The 17,457-nt window shown below is 49.2% G+C and overlaps 7 protein-coding genes across 11 annotated transcripts; 4 read left to right on the forward strand and 3 right to left on the reverse strand.

Annotated features, from left to right (window-relative positions):
- Nucleotides 1-115: 115 nt before the first annotated feature.
- On the forward strand, nt 116-2,170 carry FOIG_06969 (cytosolic nonspecific dipeptidase). Its single transcript, XM_031206257.1, has 2 exons — nt 116-1,735; nt 1,789-2,170. Exons 1-2 carry the CDS (start codon nt 306-308, stop codon nt 1,967-1,969), a joined length of 1,611 nt encoding a protein of 536 aa, XP_031063376.1. The 5' UTR covers nt 116-305; the 3' UTR covers nt 1,970-2,170.
- Nucleotides 2,171-2,331: 161 nt separating this feature from the next.
- On the forward strand, nt 2,332-4,012 carry FOIG_06970 (uncharacterized protein). The gene has a single exon (XM_031206258.1). It carries the CDS (start codon nt 2,778-2,780, stop codon nt 3,507-3,509), a length of 732 nt encoding a protein of 243 aa, XP_031063377.1. The 5' UTR covers nt 2,332-2,777; the 3' UTR covers nt 3,510-4,012.
- Nucleotides 4,013-4,530: 518 nt separating this feature from the next.
- Nucleotides 4,531-9,077, forward strand: FOIG_06971 (neutral trehalase). 3 transcript variants are annotated; one of them, XM_031206259.1, is made up of 4 exons: nt 4,531-5,385; nt 5,439-5,502; nt 5,559-7,428; nt 7,484-9,077. In XM_031206259.1, exons 1-4 carry the CDS (start codon nt 5,257-5,259, stop codon nt 7,635-7,637), a joined length of 2,217 nt encoding a protein of 738 aa, XP_031063378.1. In that variant the 5' UTR covers nt 4,531-5,256; the 3' UTR covers nt 7,638-9,077. The 3 variants fall into 3 exon arrangements, with proteins under 3 accessions (XP_031063378.1, XP_031063380.1, XP_031063379.1); XM_031206261.1 differs by having other exon boundaries at nt 5,439-7,428; XM_031206260.1 differs by having other exon boundaries at nt 5,559-9,077.
- Nucleotides 6,249-8,154, reverse strand: FOIG_06972 (uncharacterized protein). The gene is made up of 2 exons (XM_031206262.1): nt 7,450-8,154; nt 6,249-7,404 (listed from the first exon to the last, which is right to left on the reverse strand). Exon 1 carries the CDS (start codon nt 7,994-7,996, stop codon nt 7,655-7,657), a length of 342 nt encoding a protein of 113 aa, XP_031063381.1. The 5' UTR covers nt 7,997-8,154; the 3' UTR covers nt 6,249-7,404; nt 7,450-7,654.
- Nucleotides 9,078-9,249: 172 nt separating the features above from the next.
- On the forward strand, nt 9,250-12,658 carry FOIG_06973 (isocitrate lyase). The gene is made up of 5 exons (XM_031206263.1): nt 9,250-10,297; nt 10,367-10,522; nt 10,579-10,921; nt 11,008-11,560; nt 11,619-12,658. Exons 1-5 carry the CDS (start codon nt 10,067-10,069, stop codon nt 11,974-11,976), a joined length of 1,641 nt encoding a protein of 546 aa, XP_031063382.1. The 5' UTR covers nt 9,250-10,066; the 3' UTR covers nt 11,977-12,658.
- On the reverse strand, nt 11,676-15,588 carry FOIG_06974 (CAMK/CAMKL/AMPK protein kinase). 2 transcript variants are annotated; one of them, XM_031206265.1, is made up of 4 exons: nt 14,711-15,588; nt 13,810-14,645; nt 13,116-13,742; nt 11,676-13,063 (listed from the first exon to the last, which is right to left on the reverse strand). In XM_031206265.1, exons 1-4 carry the CDS (start codon nt 15,094-15,096, stop codon nt 12,795-12,797), a joined length of 2,118 nt encoding a protein of 705 aa, XP_031063384.1. In that variant the 5' UTR covers nt 15,097-15,588; the 3' UTR covers nt 11,676-12,794. The 2 variants fall into 2 exon arrangements, with proteins under 2 accessions (XP_031063384.1, XP_031063383.1); XM_031206264.1 differs by having other exon boundaries at nt 13,116-13,754.
- Nucleotides 15,589-16,123: 535 nt separating this feature from the next.
- FOIG_06975 (uncharacterized protein) lies at nt 16,124-17,437 on the reverse strand. Of its 2 annotated transcripts, XM_031206266.1 has the most exons (3): nt 17,211-17,437; nt 16,618-17,153; nt 16,124-16,563 (listed from the first exon to the last, which is right to left on the reverse strand). In XM_031206266.1, the coding sequence occupies exons 1-3, from the start codon at nt 17,295-17,297 to the stop codon at nt 16,482-16,484; spliced, it is 705 nt and encodes a 234-aa protein (XP_031063385.1). In that variant the 5' UTR covers nt 17,298-17,437; the 3' UTR covers nt 16,124-16,481. The 2 variants fall into 2 exon arrangements, with proteins under 2 accessions (XP_031063385.1, XP_031063386.1); XM_031206267.1 differs by having other exon boundaries at nt 16,124-17,153.
- Nucleotides 17,438-17,457: the final 20 nt, after the last annotated feature.

The following is a 17,457-nucleotide window of genomic DNA, read 5'->3' on the forward strand; positions in this document are numbered from 1 at the left end:
AAGCGGCAACCTACCCCCTTCAGCACCTGACTAATCATGACACGGAGCTGTTGTGCTGAGCGCATTTAGGTTAATCCGATGGACTCCACTATAATGTACCAAGTACAAGTTCGCCCAACAACCTCGAACCAAATTCTCTCTGTTCTAACTGACTAATCATCTCGTACCTGTTTTACCATTGGTTGCCGTAACTAGCCGCTCCCTCCACTGTGTTGGAGATTCCAATTGCACTGGAGTGCCTGTCAAAAGTGCCCCGCCATCATTGCCCGCTCGATCGAGCAGGTCCTGGCAAGTCTGCCCGTGTAATGCCCCGCACCGTACGCCTCGATAGGGCAGCTGTTTGCTTTACTCAAGTGGTAACAGCACCACCCAAAAGGCGCTTTATCTCATTACGAGTACCCGTCCCGCAAACTTTTCCTCAGAAACTCTGCCTTTCTTCTCGTACCTATCTCACAGACTCTATTCGTACACACCAAGCAAAGAAGATGGCCCCCCAGCTCGACGGTTTCTTCAAGCAAGTCGATAGCTCGGCTGACCACTTCATCGAGCGCCTGCGCAAGGCTGTCGCCATTCCGTCTATCTCAGCTGAGGATGCCCGTCGCCCTGATGTCGTTCGCATGGGAGAGTGGCTCGGCGAGGAGTTGAAAGCTCTTGGAGCCTCTGTAGAGCTTCGGCCCCTTGGGAAGCAGCCTCATAAGGAGTACCTCGACTTGCCTCCCGTTGTCCTTGCACGATACGGAAGCGACAAGAACAAGCGTACCATCCTCGTCTATGGGCATTACGACGTCCAGCCTGCGGAAAAGAGCGATGGGTGGGCTACTGAGCCATTTGACCTTACTGTCGACGAAAAGGGTCGTATGTTTGGCCGTGGAGCTACAGATGACAAGGGTCCTGTTCTAGGCTGGTTAAATGCTATCGAGGCTCACCAAAAGGCTGGCGTTGAATTCCCTGTCAACCTGCTGATGTGCTTCGAGGGTATGGAGGAATACGGTTCTGAAGGCCTCGATGACCTCATCAAGGAAGAGGCTAAGAAGTACTTTGCTGATGCCGAGGCTGTCTGCATATCTGATAACTACTGGCTCGGTACCGAGAAGCCATGCTTAACTTACGGTCTTCGTGGTTGTAACTACTACTCAGTTGAGATCTCCGGCCCTGGCGCCGATCTTCATAGTGGTGTCTTTGGCGGTACCGCCCAAGAGCCCATGACTGACCTCGTTAGAGTCCTAGGATCTCTGGTCAACACTGGCGGCGAGATCCAGATTCCCGGTATTAAAGAGCAGGTTGCACCTGTCACGGCGGATGAGGAGGGTCTCTATGACGGAATTTCATTCACTATGGACAATATTCATGAGTCCCTGGGTAGCAAGACCACCATCTTCGATGATAAGAAGCGTACTCTGATGGGTCGCTGGAGATACCCATCCCTGTCTATTCATGGTGTTGAGGGTGCTTTCTCTGCTCCTGGAGCTAAGACTGTTATTCCTGCCAAGGTTATTGGAAAGTTCTCTATCAGAACTGTTCCCGACATGGACATTGACAAGACCAACGAGGCTGTGTACAAGTATGTTGAAGAGCAGTTTGCCAAGCTTGGCAGCAAGAACACCCTCAAGGTGTATGCTCAGCATACTGGTAAGTGGTGGGTTGCATCACCAAAACACTGGAACTTCTCGGCTGCAGCCAAAGCTGTCGAACGTGTGTGGGGTGTCGAGCCCGATTATACTCGCGAAGGTGGAAGGTAAGTTACTCTGACCCAAATGTCTGGTATTTCACCGCTAACATAGTGATCAGCATCCCTGTTACCCTGACATTTGAGGAGGCCACAGGCAAGAATGTTCTTTTGCTCCCCATGGGTAGCTCGACAGACGGCGCTCACTCTATCAACGAGAAGCTCGACAAGCGCAACTACATTGAGGGTATTAAGCTGCTTGGCGCTTATCTACACTATGTTGCTGAGGAGCCTCAGTCTTAACTTCTCCATACTAATGTAAGATATCTAACGTACCATCATATGAGAATCGAAACTATGGATTCCCTTACGAGGTATACTATTGACAGTGACACCAAATATTGCACTGCAGTCTTTTGCGAGCCAATCTGTTCCAACGACTGTCCGCGCATTGTAGAACCGATAACCTGCGTATAGCTGTCATTATTTGCACCTTGATCTCGTAATAACCAAACTGACCCGTGAGGCCAGTGAACAATAAGATACGTACCGTAGTTAGGTAGGGAGGTCGCTTGTTTGGTATGGAAGCTCCCAGGTCTGGTTGGAGGGCCCCTCTTTTTGGCCTTGCATTGTCCCGCCCGCCGCAACCGCCGCCCACGGAGACTTGTTTTTGCCCCTCAGCCCCTCTTTCATCACTGGTTGTGAGTCTGGTGATCGCTGCCCGGCTGAGTCGGAGAGAGTGACCAAATAAATGACTACCTACGCCTTAATATTAAACCTCTCTCCTTCCTGGACTATCTTTGAAACTCCCATCTGGAAAAACCGCCGTTTGTAAACCCAGCCACGACACCGCAGCGCCGTTCGCGACCGTCTCTCCAACGTTTTGTCTCGAATGCCATCTTCGACAGAGCCAAAACTTCCCAGGTCACATCTGGAAGGACTTTACGCCACTTGTGGAGCTCTTGGCGCCTTTAGTGGAACAGCTCTCCACACCTTATCGGTCCCCTAGCCTTCGATAGAAAGTTCCAAAAAGTCGAGAGGGCATTTCCATCTCTTCCAGGACGTTAAACTCAGCAACTACAAAGGAGGCGTCAACTTGACCATTGCCGAGATGGTTCGCGAGAGTGGCATCTCGGCTACCAAGCCAGTCTTTCCTACTTTCTTACTGCCCAGCATAAAGCTTCCCTTCTCCCGACGCCACTCGGTCTCCTCGAGTTCAGCAGAATCTGCCGCATCTTCAGCGGTGACAACACCAGCGAGCTCGCCCCCGAACGAAGGAATTCTCGCAAAAGCGCCTAGAGGTCGATTGTCTCGTACATCTCCGAATACGCTTCGTTGTTCAACATGCTCTGTCGATGTTGCTTTTGCTTCTCAGGTCATATCTAAAGGCTTCACCGGCCGATACGGTCGTGCGTTTCTTGTGGCACCGCCTGCGCCTCCTGCGGCCCAGACATTGAGCAACATCCGAGTTGGTAAGAGTGAGAATCGCCAGCTTGTGACAGGATGGCATGTCGTTGCAGACATCAACTGCGGGTCATGCTCAACAAAACTTGGCTGGAAGTATGTGGACGCTAAAGAACAAGGCCAGAAGTACAAAGTTGGAAAATTCATCCTCGAGATGGAACGAGTGGTTACGTACCGGAGTTGGGAGGATGCAATTGATGAGGATGTTGCAGAGACTGCCACGCCAGGCAAGGATGGCGAGGAAGAGGATATTGAATTTGATTCTGATGATGATGATGAATGCGAAGATATATTTGCAGGGACTTGGGACCCTGAGGTCGTAGAAGAGAGGCGAAGGAGAATGGTGTCACGTCGAAGCCAAGCCGAGAGCGACGAGTAGTCATCGTTGCTGCGGTATGGCCTTGAGATCATGAACTGGGCTTGAGTTATGCATTGGATAGGCGTCAAGGGATGGATATTGGGTTGCGATAGCGGGATAGGATAAATACCCTGAAGAGATGGACGGACAGAAACAAAGGAGCGCCAACTCACGAAGCGGCTTTGACTTCTCCCCGTATTTTAGAGATTGTTTCAAATCGAGTCTGCGTTTCACTTGATAAAAAGAAATGACTGTCATGGTGGCGTATAAGGCTTTTCTAGACCTGGCGTCTGGACCGCTGTGTGACTGAGATTTGTTATGATGATGCTAGGCAACTGACATGCCTCATCGTCAAACGCCAAATATTGTCTCTAATTTCGTTCAAGTGTTTATACTTGAAAGATCACAACGAGGGGCTTTGGTAAAATACAATGCAGTGTGTTTTTAAAGGTGACCAGCTGATGGATGCTGTGGATTGGTAGGCGATCATGGTATAGTTAGGTATATGTATCAACATAGTCATGTGGACAATTTGGGGAGTATATGAGATTTAAGGCAAGCAGAGCACAAGAGAAAGTCATACAAATCCGGCCCACTGGGCTCCTTACCTTCACCGGTAAGGTAGTTGATAGCAAGATCTATATCGAGTCCAGCTTGACCTCAACTCCAGCATCATCTCGCCCATGTCCCATAATTGATTGACATACACGGCCCCACACAATAGAGGGAAAGGCTTCCAGCATAGCGGCAATCGTGCGACCAAGGGTTTGGTGTTATGGAGGCGTTGAAGCAGATTAGGAAGAAGGGTGAAGGGCGCCCAAGGGACGTTAATCGAGCAGTTAACTAAGGTACTACTATGTGGTGTTGTTGCAGAGAGCCCCTAGCCCCCGTCACTGCTGGTGTAAGTCAACGGCAACGCGTGGGGCTTGTCCCTCCGGGTGGAGCACCCCTGTTGTGCAATATCATCACAGTGGACAACCACACGATAAAAAAAGCATCCAATGGAGGGGGGGTGAGGGGCAGGAATTTCTAAACTGAGACGAGCCGCAAACCAAGGGACCGCTCTGCCGCTGCACCTTCAGGCACCTCACTTCAGGTACAGCCATAATTATTTGCATCCATCTCTCACCGAGTAATTCTGCATAGATCTCGCATTCAATTGCTTGAGGTGTGCTACCCCCACGCTCCTTCTCACCGCTCTATTATTCCTTATTGGACTTTTCTTCTCTCCCACGGCAAGGTCAGAGAGGCTCGGTGAGCGAGATCGGCGCAATCCTTTGATCATAGTTGCTGTTTTGTCGTTCTTGTTCATCTCCACTGTCTCCCATTTCTCGCCCGCCAAAACAGAGTGGGAAGCTAAGAGAACCACTTCGTCAGTTGTCACTGTCGTCACCCCAGGACTACAGGCTCCATTCCTCCACCCAAGCTCTCTCTGTCTCCGCCACTTTTCTTCCTCGCTCCTCTCCACTTCTACCTTGTTCTCGTCTCCTCTCTCTTATGACGGCCCCCATATTCTGCCGTCATACTCGTTCTCATCCCTACAAATCCTTTACAACCTTACCTTCCATTGTTCTTATACCTCTTCGTGGTCTGTCCTACATTGCGTCCCCGGTTCATCTCACTCCTCCTCCTTCTATCCCACTATCACAGTCGACGCAATTGGACATAGTCACAACTTTACCAGCTCATCTAAGTACTCAGTTTAACTTTAGCTCTATCATCACAACCCCGCTTTGTCTCCTGACAATAAGTTGGTAACTCAACCACCATGGCCGCGCCCTCCGGTCACCAACCTCGCGGTTCTGACGACTTGGGCGTCTTCGACGATGCCAAAAGCTACTATACTGAGGAACGACATATGAACCGCGCGGGACCCCGAACTCGCACCTACTCTCAGGTGAGTATCTGCCCACTCTCGTATTATGACGTAGACTGACTTTCGGCAACTAGAACAGTTTGATGCACCGTTTTGAAAGAGTCAATCTCCGAGAGCCTTTTCGACGTGGCAGCCATGGTCAGAAACATCAATTCCGCGTAGCCGAGTATTTCTACTAACTCTTTGTTCAATAGATGAGAATTCACAACAGAACCGCCGCTTCCTGATTCAAGTCGATTCAACATTGGAAAGTCTTTCATTGCAAGAGGACACTGATGGAGACATGCAAATTACGATCGAAGATAATGGTCCCAAAGTTATTTCTCTGCGTACCGCCGCTTCGGCTGGCCATAATCGCTTCGACGTCCGCGGGACTTATATGTTAAGTAACCTCCTGCAGGAGTTGACCTTGGCAAAAGAGTATGGGCGGAAACAGATTGTTCTGGATGAAGCTCGTCTCAACGAGAATCCCGTCGATCGTTTGTCCCGTATGATTCGTGATCATTTCTGGGAGAACTTGACACGACGCATTGATGCATCGACCGTGGATATCGCCGCTCGAGACCCCAAGGATTGGACAGCCGATCCTCGCCCTCGCATTTATATCCCGTATCGATGCCCCAGACAATACGAATTCTACAAGAGAGTTGCTGAAGAGAGACCAGAAATGCGTCTGGATGTTCAGATGCTACCCGAGAAGATTACCCCTGATCTGGTTCGCGACATGAATGATGCACCTGGTCTTCTGGCTGTGGATGTTCAAGAAGTTCCAGAACCAGAACACCCTTCAGGATGGACTCTCAAGGGCATGCCTTTCGTTGTTCCAGGTGGCCGTTTCAACGAACTTTATGGCTGGGACAGTTATATGGCATCTCTAGGTCTTCTCATCAACGATCGAGTCGACCTGGCCAAGTCGATGGTCATCAATTTTTGCTTTTGCATTGAGCACTACGGCAAGATACTGAACGCTACTCGATCCTACTACCTTTGTCGATCACAGCCTCCTTTCTTGACTGACATGGCCCTTCGTGTTTATGAAAAGATCAAGCACGAGCCAGATGCCAAGGAATTCCTCCGACGATCTATTCTAGCCGCCATCAAGGAGTATCATAGTGTATGGATGTCAGAGCCTCGACTAGACCCCAGCACAGGTCTCTCGAGATACCGACCCGAAGGTCGTGGAGTGCCTCCTGAGACGGAGGCCACTCATTTTGTGCATATTCTTGACCCTTATATCAAGAAGCACAAAATGACATTCGAACAATTCGTTCGAGCATACAACCATGGTGAAGTCGAGGAGCCTGAGCTCGATGAATACTTCATGCACGACCGTGCCGTGAGAGAGTCGGGTCATGACACATCCTACCGCCTTGAGGGTGTTTGCGCAAACCTGGCGACCATTGATCTCAACTCTCTCCTGTTCAAATATGAGACTGACATTGCACGAACTATTCGCAGCGTTTTCAATGACAGGCTTACGATGCCTGAGGAGTTTTGCGCTGGTACACCCTACCAGCCTGGTGAGGTTCTGTCGTCAGCTGCTTGGGACCGACGAGCCAAGCGACGCAAGCTCACAGTGGACAAGCTGATGTGGGATGAGAAGGAGGGCATGTTCTTTGACTATGACACCGCGAAGCGTGAACGCTGCACGTATGAGTCCTGCACAACTCTCTGGGCTCTGTGGGCCGGCATTGCCACTCCAAAGCAAGCGGCCGAGATGGTTCGCAAAGCTCTCCCCAAGTTCGAGGCGTACGGCGGCCTAGTATCAGGAACGGAGGAATCGCGTGGAGCGGTCGGCCTCGAACGGCCTAACAGACAATGGGACTATCCCTACGGCTGGCCTCCACAGCAAATGCTGGCCTGGACGGGTCTGATTCGTTATAGCTTCACGGAGGAAGCAGAGCGAATTGCCTACAAGTGGCTCTTCATGGTCACTAAGGCCTTTGTCGATTTCCACGGTGTAGTAGTCGAGAAGTACGATGTCACCCGGCCGGTCGATCCTCACCGAGTTGATGCGGAATACGGCAATCAGGGTCTTGGCTTCCGAGGCGTCAACAAGGAAGGGTACGTTGAACATCCACTTACTAATCTCAGACACGGTTCACTGACGTTGGTTTAGATTCGCATGGGTTAACGCCAGTTACATTTACGGGCTTCAAATCATCAACGCGCACATGCGCAGGGCACTTGGAGCACTGACACCGTATCAGACATTGATCAGGGCGATTGAGAAGAATGAAGAGAAGACGCTGGCTGGTCTGCTTGCTCCATAGGGTAATGCTTTTGTAGACTAGGAAGCTCGTGGCAAAAGGAAAACGGTGTAGCTATCGATATTCATAGGATACCTGAAGAATGTTACAGTGCCTGTCTGGTATGCTGGTTCGTGGAGTCCTTGAAAATTGTTGATGAGAGAGCAATCCATGTTGGGCACCGAAACATGACAAGAATGACGAGAAAGCCTGGACCCTTTTTCGTATCCTTTGACTTTATGATGAAATGGATGAATAATCTGGAACATAATAAATAACTGCTGATGGTCTGACACAAAAATATGGCAATAGAGAACTGACGAGGTCGGAAAAAGGATAAAGCCGTTGACCTCGGGTAGTTGCCGAAGCGGTTGATGGGGCATGTGAGGTGTCAGTGGTGATGTTTTCCATGACGAGTCTCGGCAAGAAAATGGCCGAGGTAAGGTGATTATTCTAAGCTATAGTGGCGGCAATGAGAAAGACTAGAGTGGCAGTGGATATTGAAATCCATCGATATGAACTTGAGGGGGTCGTCGTGAGGACATTGATTGCCGAGCTCAGTGATCGATTTTCAATGTAGGAGGGGCACGGCTTCACATGCCAGAAACCTCCGCTGCTCCGGAGCTGGAGACGGACCTAAGATTCGGCCAAGTTCCGTCATTCCGGGGCCAGGCGGGTATCCGCTGACGGAGGAAGGCCGAGAAATTACAGTCAGAAACTGATTGATATAGAAGAGTATACCAGGTCACTTGTTTCAGAGTGTAGCTCCTATTGACTTTTTTCTTCTTCTTTTCTTTCCCTTTCTGTTGTATTTTCCTGTGCTGAAGGCATATTACTTCCTGTAGTTATCTTGCAGAATATACGTCAGGATGGGCTAACAGAGGGAGGGCTTGATTGTGGTGATGCCGCAAAATGCGGTCCTTTGAAACTTGGCGATTAAGGTTTAGCGGGATAATGAGCAGAATCCCAGGTGAGCCAAGGTGAGGAATGACTTCCCCAGATTTTACTGGGAGTGATGCTTTTGCAAGGATGGGGCTAGAGGTCAAGTCCCGCGTCTTAAATTTGGGGCTCATCCATATGCCACGAGTTGTTGCGCTGTGTAAAGAACTAGGCGCCAGATCAGCATTGTTGGCGACGACACGTACAAGCTATGTTTTCTAATTAAAGTTATAAACCGCATGCTTGCAAAAGAGACAACAGGTAGGCCGTACGGCTTTCGGCTTTCGGCCTCCCTGGGTGAGGGACCCCGGATGTTGAACATCGAGCCTTTGAGCCGAACACATACGCAAATTTAAGGATACGGAAAAATAGCAAAGACGTCATGATAACAAGACCAGGTACAGAACTGCCCTGGCTTCTGCAGGGCCGCATGCACTCATGCATGACCAGTTACCCATCACGATCACGCTGCAAGTCTTGATTTGGCGGGCTTCAATTTCCATTTACAGAACAAAACGCACCTCCAAAATTGATGCTTCCTTTGGCTGTTGTAGGTCACCTTTTGAGGCGCTCGGTGACTGTCCGGAGGTACGTACTCTCTGACCTACCAGCACTCTCGCCTCTACTGGGCTCGATTGCGGCTCGTGACGGCAGATAGGAGAGGCTGATCTGACACAAGCATCCATGATTAGACCATGGCCGAGGTGAAAACGTGCCTGGCTTGTGCTCGGTGGAAAGCCGAGCTAGAGTAGAAATGCAATTGCAGACGTTCAATTTGGTCTCGATTTCAGAGCCCAGCCTGATTATTGAGAGAGAGAGAGTTTCTCAAGTAATGACGGTATGATTGACGTGGTCAATTGGAACTGATGCAGTGTTTCTCTATAATCCTGAAAACCCCATTCAAGCAACAAGAAGCCTTTGCTTGATAGAAAGATACCTAAGTAGAATAACCCTCGTGACTCAAAAAATGGAAGACCGAAGCGCAGTTCTTTCTCTCCAACGCCTCATCAACAGCGGGTCCGCCAAGTTCTGGGTCCCCTTCACTAGTTAGTTAACGAGGAACTCTCACTCCCCTAGCTTCGTTCATCACTCATCATCGGCTACCAATTGCATCAGAGACTTGACTCCAAATTGCTAGATTAACGCCGGTGTGCAGAGCCATCTCCACCAAAAAGTCCAGAAACGCTTGCGCCGGGTGCGGAGAGACAGCAAGACGATGGGGCATATCCCATCCATCCATGGGGAACGGGTCTTTGGAATATCGGGGGACGGGAGACCAAGAGTGACTCAAGAGTATCTATAATTCCCGGTCGAAACGATACTTATTATATGGTCTGCCCTTCTCCTCCCACTTCTTCCAAATTCCTCAAATTATCCATCATTGTTCTCGTCTTTCGAACTTCACTTTCCTTAGTGTTGTGCCATCTAGTTACATCTTGAGGCCCTCTTATACGCACTTACATTGTTTAGCACTCTCCCCCAAAAGGTCTCATACCTCTCACACATCGGTCACAATGGCGTCACAAAATATGGCAAACCCTTCTGTCAACCCTGATATCGAAGACGAGCTCTTCCAGAAGGAGGTTGAGGCTGTCAAGGCTTGGTGGTCCGACTCAAGATGGCGACACACGAAGCGCCCTTTTACTGCTGAGCAGATTGTCTCCAAACGCGGATACCTCCCTGTCGATTATGCTAGTAATGCCCAGGCGAAGAAGTTGTGGAAGATCCTTGAGCACCGTTTCGAGGTGAGTCTCTCCCATGATGAAGGCATCCTGCTACATCATAAAGCGAAATACTGACGTGTTTCCTCGCAGACCCGAGATGCCAGCTACACCTACGGCTGCTTAGAACCTACAATGGTCACCCAGATGGCCAAGTACCTCGACACCGTCTATGTTTCTGGCTGGCAATCGTCATCGACAGCGTCTGCTTCTGATGAACCTGGTCCCGATCTGGCTGACTATCCCTACGTGAGTTTGGAGGACATCATGCATGTCTATATAAGCATTGTCTAACACAGACTTAGACCACTGTTCCCAACAAGGTCGGCCATCTCTTCATGGCCCAACTCTTCCATGACCGCAAGCAGCGCCAAGAGCGTCTCAGCGTCCCTAAGGCGCAACGCGCCAACCTCTTGAACATTGACTATCTTCGTCCCATTGTTGCTGACGCTGATACTGGCCATGGTGGCCTCACCGCTGTCATGAAGCTCACCAAGCTCTTTATTGAGAAGGGTGCAGCTGGAATTCACATTGAGGATCAAGCCCCCGGCACAAAGAAGTGTGGCCACATGGCAGGCAAGGTTCTTGTCCCTATTCAGGAACACATAAACCGCCTTGTTGCTATTCGTGCGCAGGCTGACATTATGGGTAAGTTTTGACTTCCCCAGACTTCCCCAATCATCACATGTTGGTGGTGGGACCAAAACTCCAAGAACACAACTGACATGTGAAAGGCTCCGATCTCCTCGCCATCGCACGCACCGACGCCGAGGCCGCAACTCTACTCTCCACCAACATCGACCCCCGCGACCATGCTTTCATCCTCGGCTCTACAAACCCTACTCTTAAGCCCCTCAACGATCTCATGATCGCCGCTGAGGGTGCTGGCAAGAGTGGCGTTGAGCTGCAGCGCATTGAAGATGAGTGGCTTGCCAAGGCCAACCTGAGCCGCTTCGACGACGCTGTGGCCGCTGCCATTGATGCAGGCTCTTCCTCTGACAAGGCTGGTCTCAAGCGAGACTATCTTACCAAAGCAAAAGGCAAGAGTAACCTTGAGGCGAGGGCCATCGCTCGCCAGGTACTTGGCCATGATATCTTTTTCGACTGGGACGCCCCCCGTACACGCGAGGGTTACTTCCGTCTCAAGGGTGGTTGCGACTGCGCTGTGAATCGAGCCATTGCATATGCTCCTTATTGCGATGCCATTTGGATGGAGTCTAAGCTGCCCGACTATGCTCAGGCTAAGGAGTTTGCCGAAGGTGTCCACGCCGTCTGGCCCCAGAAGAAGTAAGTCTCTGCCAACCTACCAAGCTCCAGAATTTCACATTGACATTGGCATGACTAGGCTCGCCTATAACCTCTCTCCATCATTCAACTGGAAAACTGCCATGCCTCGTGACGAGCAGGAGACCTACATCCGCCGCCTGGCCAAGCTTGGCTACTGCTGGCAGTTCATCACGCTTGCAGGCCTGCACACGACAGCCCTTATCAGCGACCAGTTTGCCAAGGCATACAGCACCGTCGGTATGCGCGCTTACGGCGAGCTCGTTCAAGAGCCTGAAATGGAGCAGAAAGTCGATGTTGTTAAGCACCAGAAGTGGAGTGGCGCAACCTACGTCGATGAGTTGCAAAAGATGGTTACAGGTGGCATCAGCTCCACAGCTGCTATGGGCGCCGGTGTGACTGAGGACCAGTTCAAATAAATCACTGCTGGTGAGGGAGAGGTGGACAACAACGGAGCACATAAATGAATAAAGATCAACATGGGCTGAGAAATGACTGGAGGTTGTTGTGGGAGCGCAAAAAAAGAGCGGCAAGTTGTTTGTCTTTGGGGCATTTTGATATCACACTACTGGTTTCCGATTTTTAATTGCCATATTACTTTGCATACGGCAAGCATTTGCCTTGATATATACTACTAGTGCATGAAGCAAGAAAACATCATGAAAAGAACTTGAAACGGTGATCATGCTCTGCACATTGCCTTATAAGCAACTATGTGCACATCATTACATATGTTTGCTTGTGTTTGACTCATCTTCAATATATCCTTCTGTGGAGCATAGACATCCTGCGCCTGACCAACCACCCAGTCGTAACTACGAAAAAGAAGAAAAAACATTGAAAGGGGGAGGGGGGACTGGTTGGTCCAAGATCGTAGCAGCATAATGTGTCTATATAGCCCAAGCGTCAAAGCTAAACAGTAAGACGCCCGTTATCAAAATGAAATGGGAAACTGGAAACCGAACAATGAGACAGATCCCCTTGGTTGTGGTCTAATGTCCATAGTGTTACATCACCAACATTTCCATTAGATTCGTTTCGCTTGGTACAGTAATGACTGCAAATCCGCTGGAACCCAAGCAGTAGATCACTTGCTATTTCACGAACCAATTTGAATGTGTGTATTCTTAGAACCGTCTGGCAGGTTAAGAAGCAGAGCTAGTATGCTCGCAGCCAAACATATCGTGTCCATTGGTGTAAGTTTGGAATATCGGTGCCCCTTTCAAAACGACGTTTCTCAATCAGCCTCGGCAAGTTGCATAATCAACTTGGCGGCCATGTCCAGGAAGGGAAAGGGGCTGGTGACATCTTTTTCCTCGAGCAGTCGGCCATGGGCTGTCTCGTATCCAGAGCACTTGAAGTCGACCAAGTACACGCCATGTTCCATTTCGTAAATTTGTATGTCCATATGTAGCGCAACGAAAGGCTCCTTGGGGTGATGTTGTCCCTCTGGCGTGCTCGGCGAGCTGGGAGTGCCAGGAACGCTGGCCGCCTTCTTCTTGATGGCTGGGAAGATGTCAGTTCTGATAATTCAAGTACAACCGATTTGAGAACCAACCAGAAGTATCCCAGCGCACATTGATATGCCAAGGATCTGCGGGAAGATTGTAACGTTTCTTAGGATCGATGCTTGAACTTGAGCCCCGGTTATTATCGTGAGAATCCGCAAAGCTACCTTCACCTGAAGCTTCAGCTCGCTCCTCTGCAGTTCTTGACTCGTAGTCTTCATCGGGGATGTATGTCGCGCCCAATTTATGAAGTGCCTTGTGGATGCACAGAAGGGCTTCCCATGGCGAGTTACGTGATCGGATGCCGAACTGCCAACGAACTGGCTTATTCTTTTTAGGGGGGTTGATAGGAGTCATCCCTTGGGGCCTTGTGTTAGCTTCGTCCATACGCAATTGACTTCTCGAGTGGGGCCGTAAACGGCGCGCTGTTTCTTCCTTTTCCGCATCTGTTCTGTTGCTGGGAGGTTCGTCGTTGATAAGTACTTTGGGTGGTGAGTTTTCGACGCTACCGGCCTTCTCCCGCTCCATATAGTCCTTGTGGTAAGCTGGTAAACTTGAAGGCAAGATACCGACCTTGCTCACGTACGGGCGAGGGGTGGTGGTAGCCTGAGAAGTCGTTGAGCGGGCAGAAGACATGCTTAGCATGGGGCTTGATCCCTCGGGCTCTGCTAGAAGGGCTTCAGGATTATCTAAATCAGTTTCAATACGTCGAGAAATTAGTGGTAAAAAGAGAGAGGAACTCACGATTCACTTGCATCATCTTGTTTTCCCTTACAATCATGTAGGCGTCCTTGATTGCCGACGGCTCGGCAGCCTGCAGGGCCTCCTCTACATCACTCTTACCATAACCCATAGTCTTACTAATCTTTTCAGTAACCTCATTATGCAATCTCTCTTGAACCTTTTCTGAAGCATTCGGTGCGATGTCGTTCTTCTTAATGGCTTTGTTTGGATCAACACCAGTGTTGAAGAATTCTTCAACGGGAAGTTGAAGATAAGCAGGCAGATCGGTGGTGAACCAGGGATCGGCTCGGATATCCTCAATTGTAGCACGATGCACAGGGTTCACCACCAGCATCTTCTTGATGAGGTTTGCGGCGCCGGCAGGCATCCATTGCGGTATGCTGTATGTGCCCTTTGCAATCTTGGCAAACAAACTGGGAATGTGTTCATCGTCGAAGGGAAGTCGACCAACCAAAAGAACATAGAGAATAACACCGCAGCTCCACACATCGACTTCGGGACCAGCATATAACTTGCCACCAATGACTTCAGGAGCAGCATAGTTGGGACTGCCACAGCTCGTCTTGAGAAAGTTACCGTCGGTCATAATATTGCTTAGGCCGAAATCGGCGATTTTGACGTTGAGATTTTCGTCGAGTAGCAGGTTCTCGGGCTTTAAGTCACGGTGAACAATCTTGTGTCGATGGCAATATTCGACGGCACAAAGCATCTGCTGAAAGAAACGGCGAGCTTCAGGTTCCTTCATCCGGCCATGTTGAACAATGTAGTCGAAGAGCTCGCCGCCAGCATATTCGAGGACCATGATGATTTCATTGGGTGTCTTGATAACGGTGAATCTAGAAGATCGGTGTCAGTCATAACGACACCAATGTATTTAGCCAAGGTTGGGCGCGCAACGTACAGTTTGATGATATGAGGATGGCGTAAGAGTTGTAAGTATTCAATCTCACGCTCAACACGCCCAGCCATATCGCGGCTGATAAGCTTCTTTCTGGCGATAATTTTGAGGGCAACTTGCTGGCCGGTTCCATTGTGAATAGCAAGCTTAACCTTGCCAAAAGAGCCCTCGCCTAAAGTTCGAAGGACCTTGTAGGCGCCGATGCGCTGTTCCGTCTTGATTCTTTCCTTGAGCGGCGCATCGGCGGGGCGGGAGCCGGGTGTAGGAGCATCACTAGAAGCGTGCTGCTGCTGCTGCTGTGACTGTTGTTGCTGCTGTTGAGGGCGACGAACGTGGGAGGAGGATAGGGAAATGGTAAGCTCCTCGTCCTCGAAACCTCGGGGAGCCATGGCGATGTGATGCCTTGACCCAAGGTCAAGGCGGGTCAGGTCGAAAAGTGATCGGTCGGCGGGGTTTTCGGAGCTGCAGAGCTTTTGGTTCGGTTGTCAGGAACTGGGTGCGACGGTCGTACAGGAGTTACAGGGATAGTGGTATTGACGAAGTTTGACGAAGCGAGCGCGGGGTGGTTTGATGTAAAAGAGAAGAGTGGGTGGGAATGAAGCGGCGAAATGGAAGAGGTAGGTGACCGGTTATTCTAATAGCGTCTCATAATGTTGTGTATTCGTTAGTGGTGTCGAAGTTGCAGAGCTCGACTGGCCTCGGGTAGATTACCTTTAGGTAGTCGTCACTGTTGTGGAGGGGTCAGCTCAGTGGAACCAGACATGGGCTAATGACTCTTTTATCATCACTTTATAATATAAGGTAATGGTGGTTTGGTACCAGCCAGTATTTTGCACGTTGGATATGGATGTTAATAGTTGGCGTAGGAATTTATAGCACAATAAGATCTTAATTATCTCATTTGAAATTTATTACATATTCCTGTTGGCTTTTCGCTGTATGTTATATCAGAGAACTTATCTTTCTCCTCATTTGTTACATCCATTCCTGTTGTCTGACCTGTCACCCGGAGAACAGTTAACAAACCCATTTTGGTGTCTTGCTGGTAGTCGTGTCAATCAGCTCATAGCCACGTTAGCTAAGTAGTCTTCAATGTCCTACAGGTTGCCGGGGTTGGAAATGTTAGTACTAGTATAAGCCCTGGATTATTTATATTAATACTTATATCTTAATTATTCCTTCTTATTTATTTCAGATAATCTTATTATAATAATCCTAAATCTCTGCCTATATTAGTATTTTTAATAATATTTCTAGTTTTTATTTTATATATATAAATCAAAATAAGAAACATAAAGTAGTAAATAGAGGTAGGTAAAGGCCCAGTTTTGTACATTTCTAACCCCGGCAACCTGTACCTATACCAACCGACACTTCATATGCTGATGGCATTGAATTCCCAACAAATCAATTCTCAAAGCTCTGCCGACATAGGCTCACGAGTAGCCAGATCGGAATCTGTTTCTATAACCAAAAAGATCTGATATTAAACCACAATACCATGCTTATCTATTGACCCTTTCTAGTTACCAGCCAACAGTCATCCATGAAAACTTGACATGCGTTGGCCCGTGTCTGCATGTGCAAGCATGGTTCTGGTCTCAGAATAGCTATATCTAATAAACCCAAATGCCATACAGTATTGTTACACTCATCTCTACCTACGGTCATGATACATAAATCGTTTTCTTCCAGTTTTCAGAGCTTTTGAGCATAATTGGTTCCTCAATCGATCTTTCTTTGTTCGACAAGGCTATGAATATTCTCCTTTCCACTAACTTGTTGAGTTTTGTTTGGCTTCTTCTTGCTTTAGTCTCTCCACCAACTTGGTTTGTAAGAATGGGCTGAGTCCCAGGCTTGACAAATTGTTAGCGACTTGACGTGACTGTGTTCATGTTCTCTAGACTTACATTCCCTCGTTCGTCAGGATACGGTAAGTTCCACTAGGCTGTACTTTGCCGATGATGGTACCGGCACCGTCCACCTCAACACTTCCCAAGATATCCTCAGGCCATGCAATGCGTCCAAAGTCAGGGGGGTTCCTTCGGTCACTGAGGTGCACATATCCTCCTCTTCCACCACCACCGGCTCCTCCTTGAGCGCTGGCGCCTCCTGCACCGTCACCTCCAGCCCCCCCTCCAGCTCCCTGCTTGCGAGATCCACCTCGATTAGGTCGTTTTTGTGAGAAAAAGGCTCCGCCTGAGCCGAGATTGAAGCCTCCCGGACTGGCAAATGCGCGGGCTTGATTGACAAGATCCTCATCTTCGTGACCGTACTCGGTTATCACCTCGTTGAGAATCTTGACGAAGTCCTTGTTCTCAGTGAAGGACTGAGGGGTGGGAGGGAGCTCGCTAGTAGTCCCAATCGCCAGGCGCTCGTCAGGCGGTTCTTTCTCGAGGTAGCTTAAGTAGTTTGTAAAAGGAGATTTGGGATTCTTCACAACTTTCTACAACATGGTCAGCGTGTTTATGAAGTGGTGCTGGCTTGGGTGTTGAATACAAACAATTTTAGGGTTGCTAGAAAGACTGGATATGGCTCTGAAAGGTACAGCCCTCTGGCGAGCAACATTCCGAAATGTTGACCCTATCATTTTGCTGCTGTTCGGGATTCAAATCGATTTTACTACTGTGTCCGCAATCCAACGCGACGGGTTAAATGAAGCTATCATTGTGTTGACTCGACCTTGATCATGAATGAGGTCATTCGTAGGACCCTAGTACAACACGATATATGCCTATGGAGAGTATATG

The sequence above is a fragment of the Fusarium odoratissimum genome (genome assembly GCF_000260195.1).
Source record: "Fusarium odoratissimum NRRL 54006 unplaced genomic scaffold supercont1.10, whole genome shotgun sequence".
NCBI lineage: Eukaryota > Fungi > Ascomycota > Sordariomycetes > Hypocreales > Nectriaceae > Fusarium > Fusarium odoratissimum.

Coding starts and splice junctions, on each gene's coding strand:
- FOIG_06970 (XM_031206258.1), top strand. CDS start 2,778: ATGGTTCGCGAGAGTGGCATCTCGGCTACCAAGCCAGTCTTTCCTACT.
- FOIG_06973 (XM_031206263.1), top strand. CDS start 10,067: ATGGCGTCACAAAATATGGCAAACCCTTCTGTCAACCCTGATATCGAA. Junction 10,298..10,366: donor TCCTTGAGCACCGTTTCGAG/GTGAGTCTCTCC, acceptor GTTTCCTCGCAG/ACCCGAGATGCCAGCTACAC. Junction 10,922..11,007: donor TGCGCAGGCTGACATTATGG/GTAAGTTTTGAC, acceptor GACATGTGAAAG/GCTCCGATCTCCTCGCCATC.
- FOIG_06975 (XM_031206266.1), bottom strand. CDS start 17,297: ATGATAGGGTCAACATTTCGGAATGTTGCTCGCCAGAGGGCTGTACCT. Junction 17,154..17,210: donor TTTCTAGCAACCCTAAAATT/GTTTGTATTCAA, acceptor ACCATGTTGTAG/AAAGTTGTGAAGAATCCCAA. Junction 16,564..16,617: donor ATCCTGACGAACGAGGGAAT/GTAAGTCTAGAG, acceptor CAATTTGTCAAG/CCTGGGACTCAGCCCATTCT.
- FOIG_06974 (XM_031206264.1), bottom strand. CDS start 15,096: ATGGCTCCCCGAGGTTTCGAGGACGAGGAGCTTACCATTTCCCTATCC. Junction 14,646..14,710: donor CATCCTCATATCATCAAACT/GTACGTTGCGCG, acceptor CCGATCTTCTAG/ATTCACCGTTATCAAGACAC. Junction 13,064..13,115: donor TGTGCGCTGGGATACTTCTG/GTTGGTTCTCAA, acceptor ACATCTTCCCAG/CCATCAAGAAGAAGGCGGCC.
- FOIG_06969 (XM_031206257.1), top strand. CDS start 306: ATGCCCCGCACCGTACGCCTCGATAGGGCAGCTGTTTGCTTTACTCAA. Junction 1,736..1,788: donor TATACTCGCGAAGGTGGAAG/GTAAGTTACTCT, acceptor CATAGTGATCAG/CATCCCTGTTACCCTGACAT.
- FOIG_06972 (XM_031206262.1), bottom strand. CDS start 7,996: ATGCCCCATCAACCGCTTCGGCAACTACCCGAGGTCAACGGCTTTATC.
- FOIG_06971 (XM_031206259.1), top strand. CDS start 5,257: ATGGCCGCGCCCTCCGGTCACCAACCTCGCGGTTCTGACGACTTGGGC. Junction 5,386..5,438: donor GAACTCGCACCTACTCTCAG/GTGAGTATCTGC, acceptor TTCGGCAACTAG/AACAGTTTGATGCACCGTTT. Junction 5,503..5,558: donor TTTTCGACGTGGCAGCCATG/GTCAGAAACATC, acceptor TTTGTTCAATAG/ATGAGAATTCACAACAGAAC.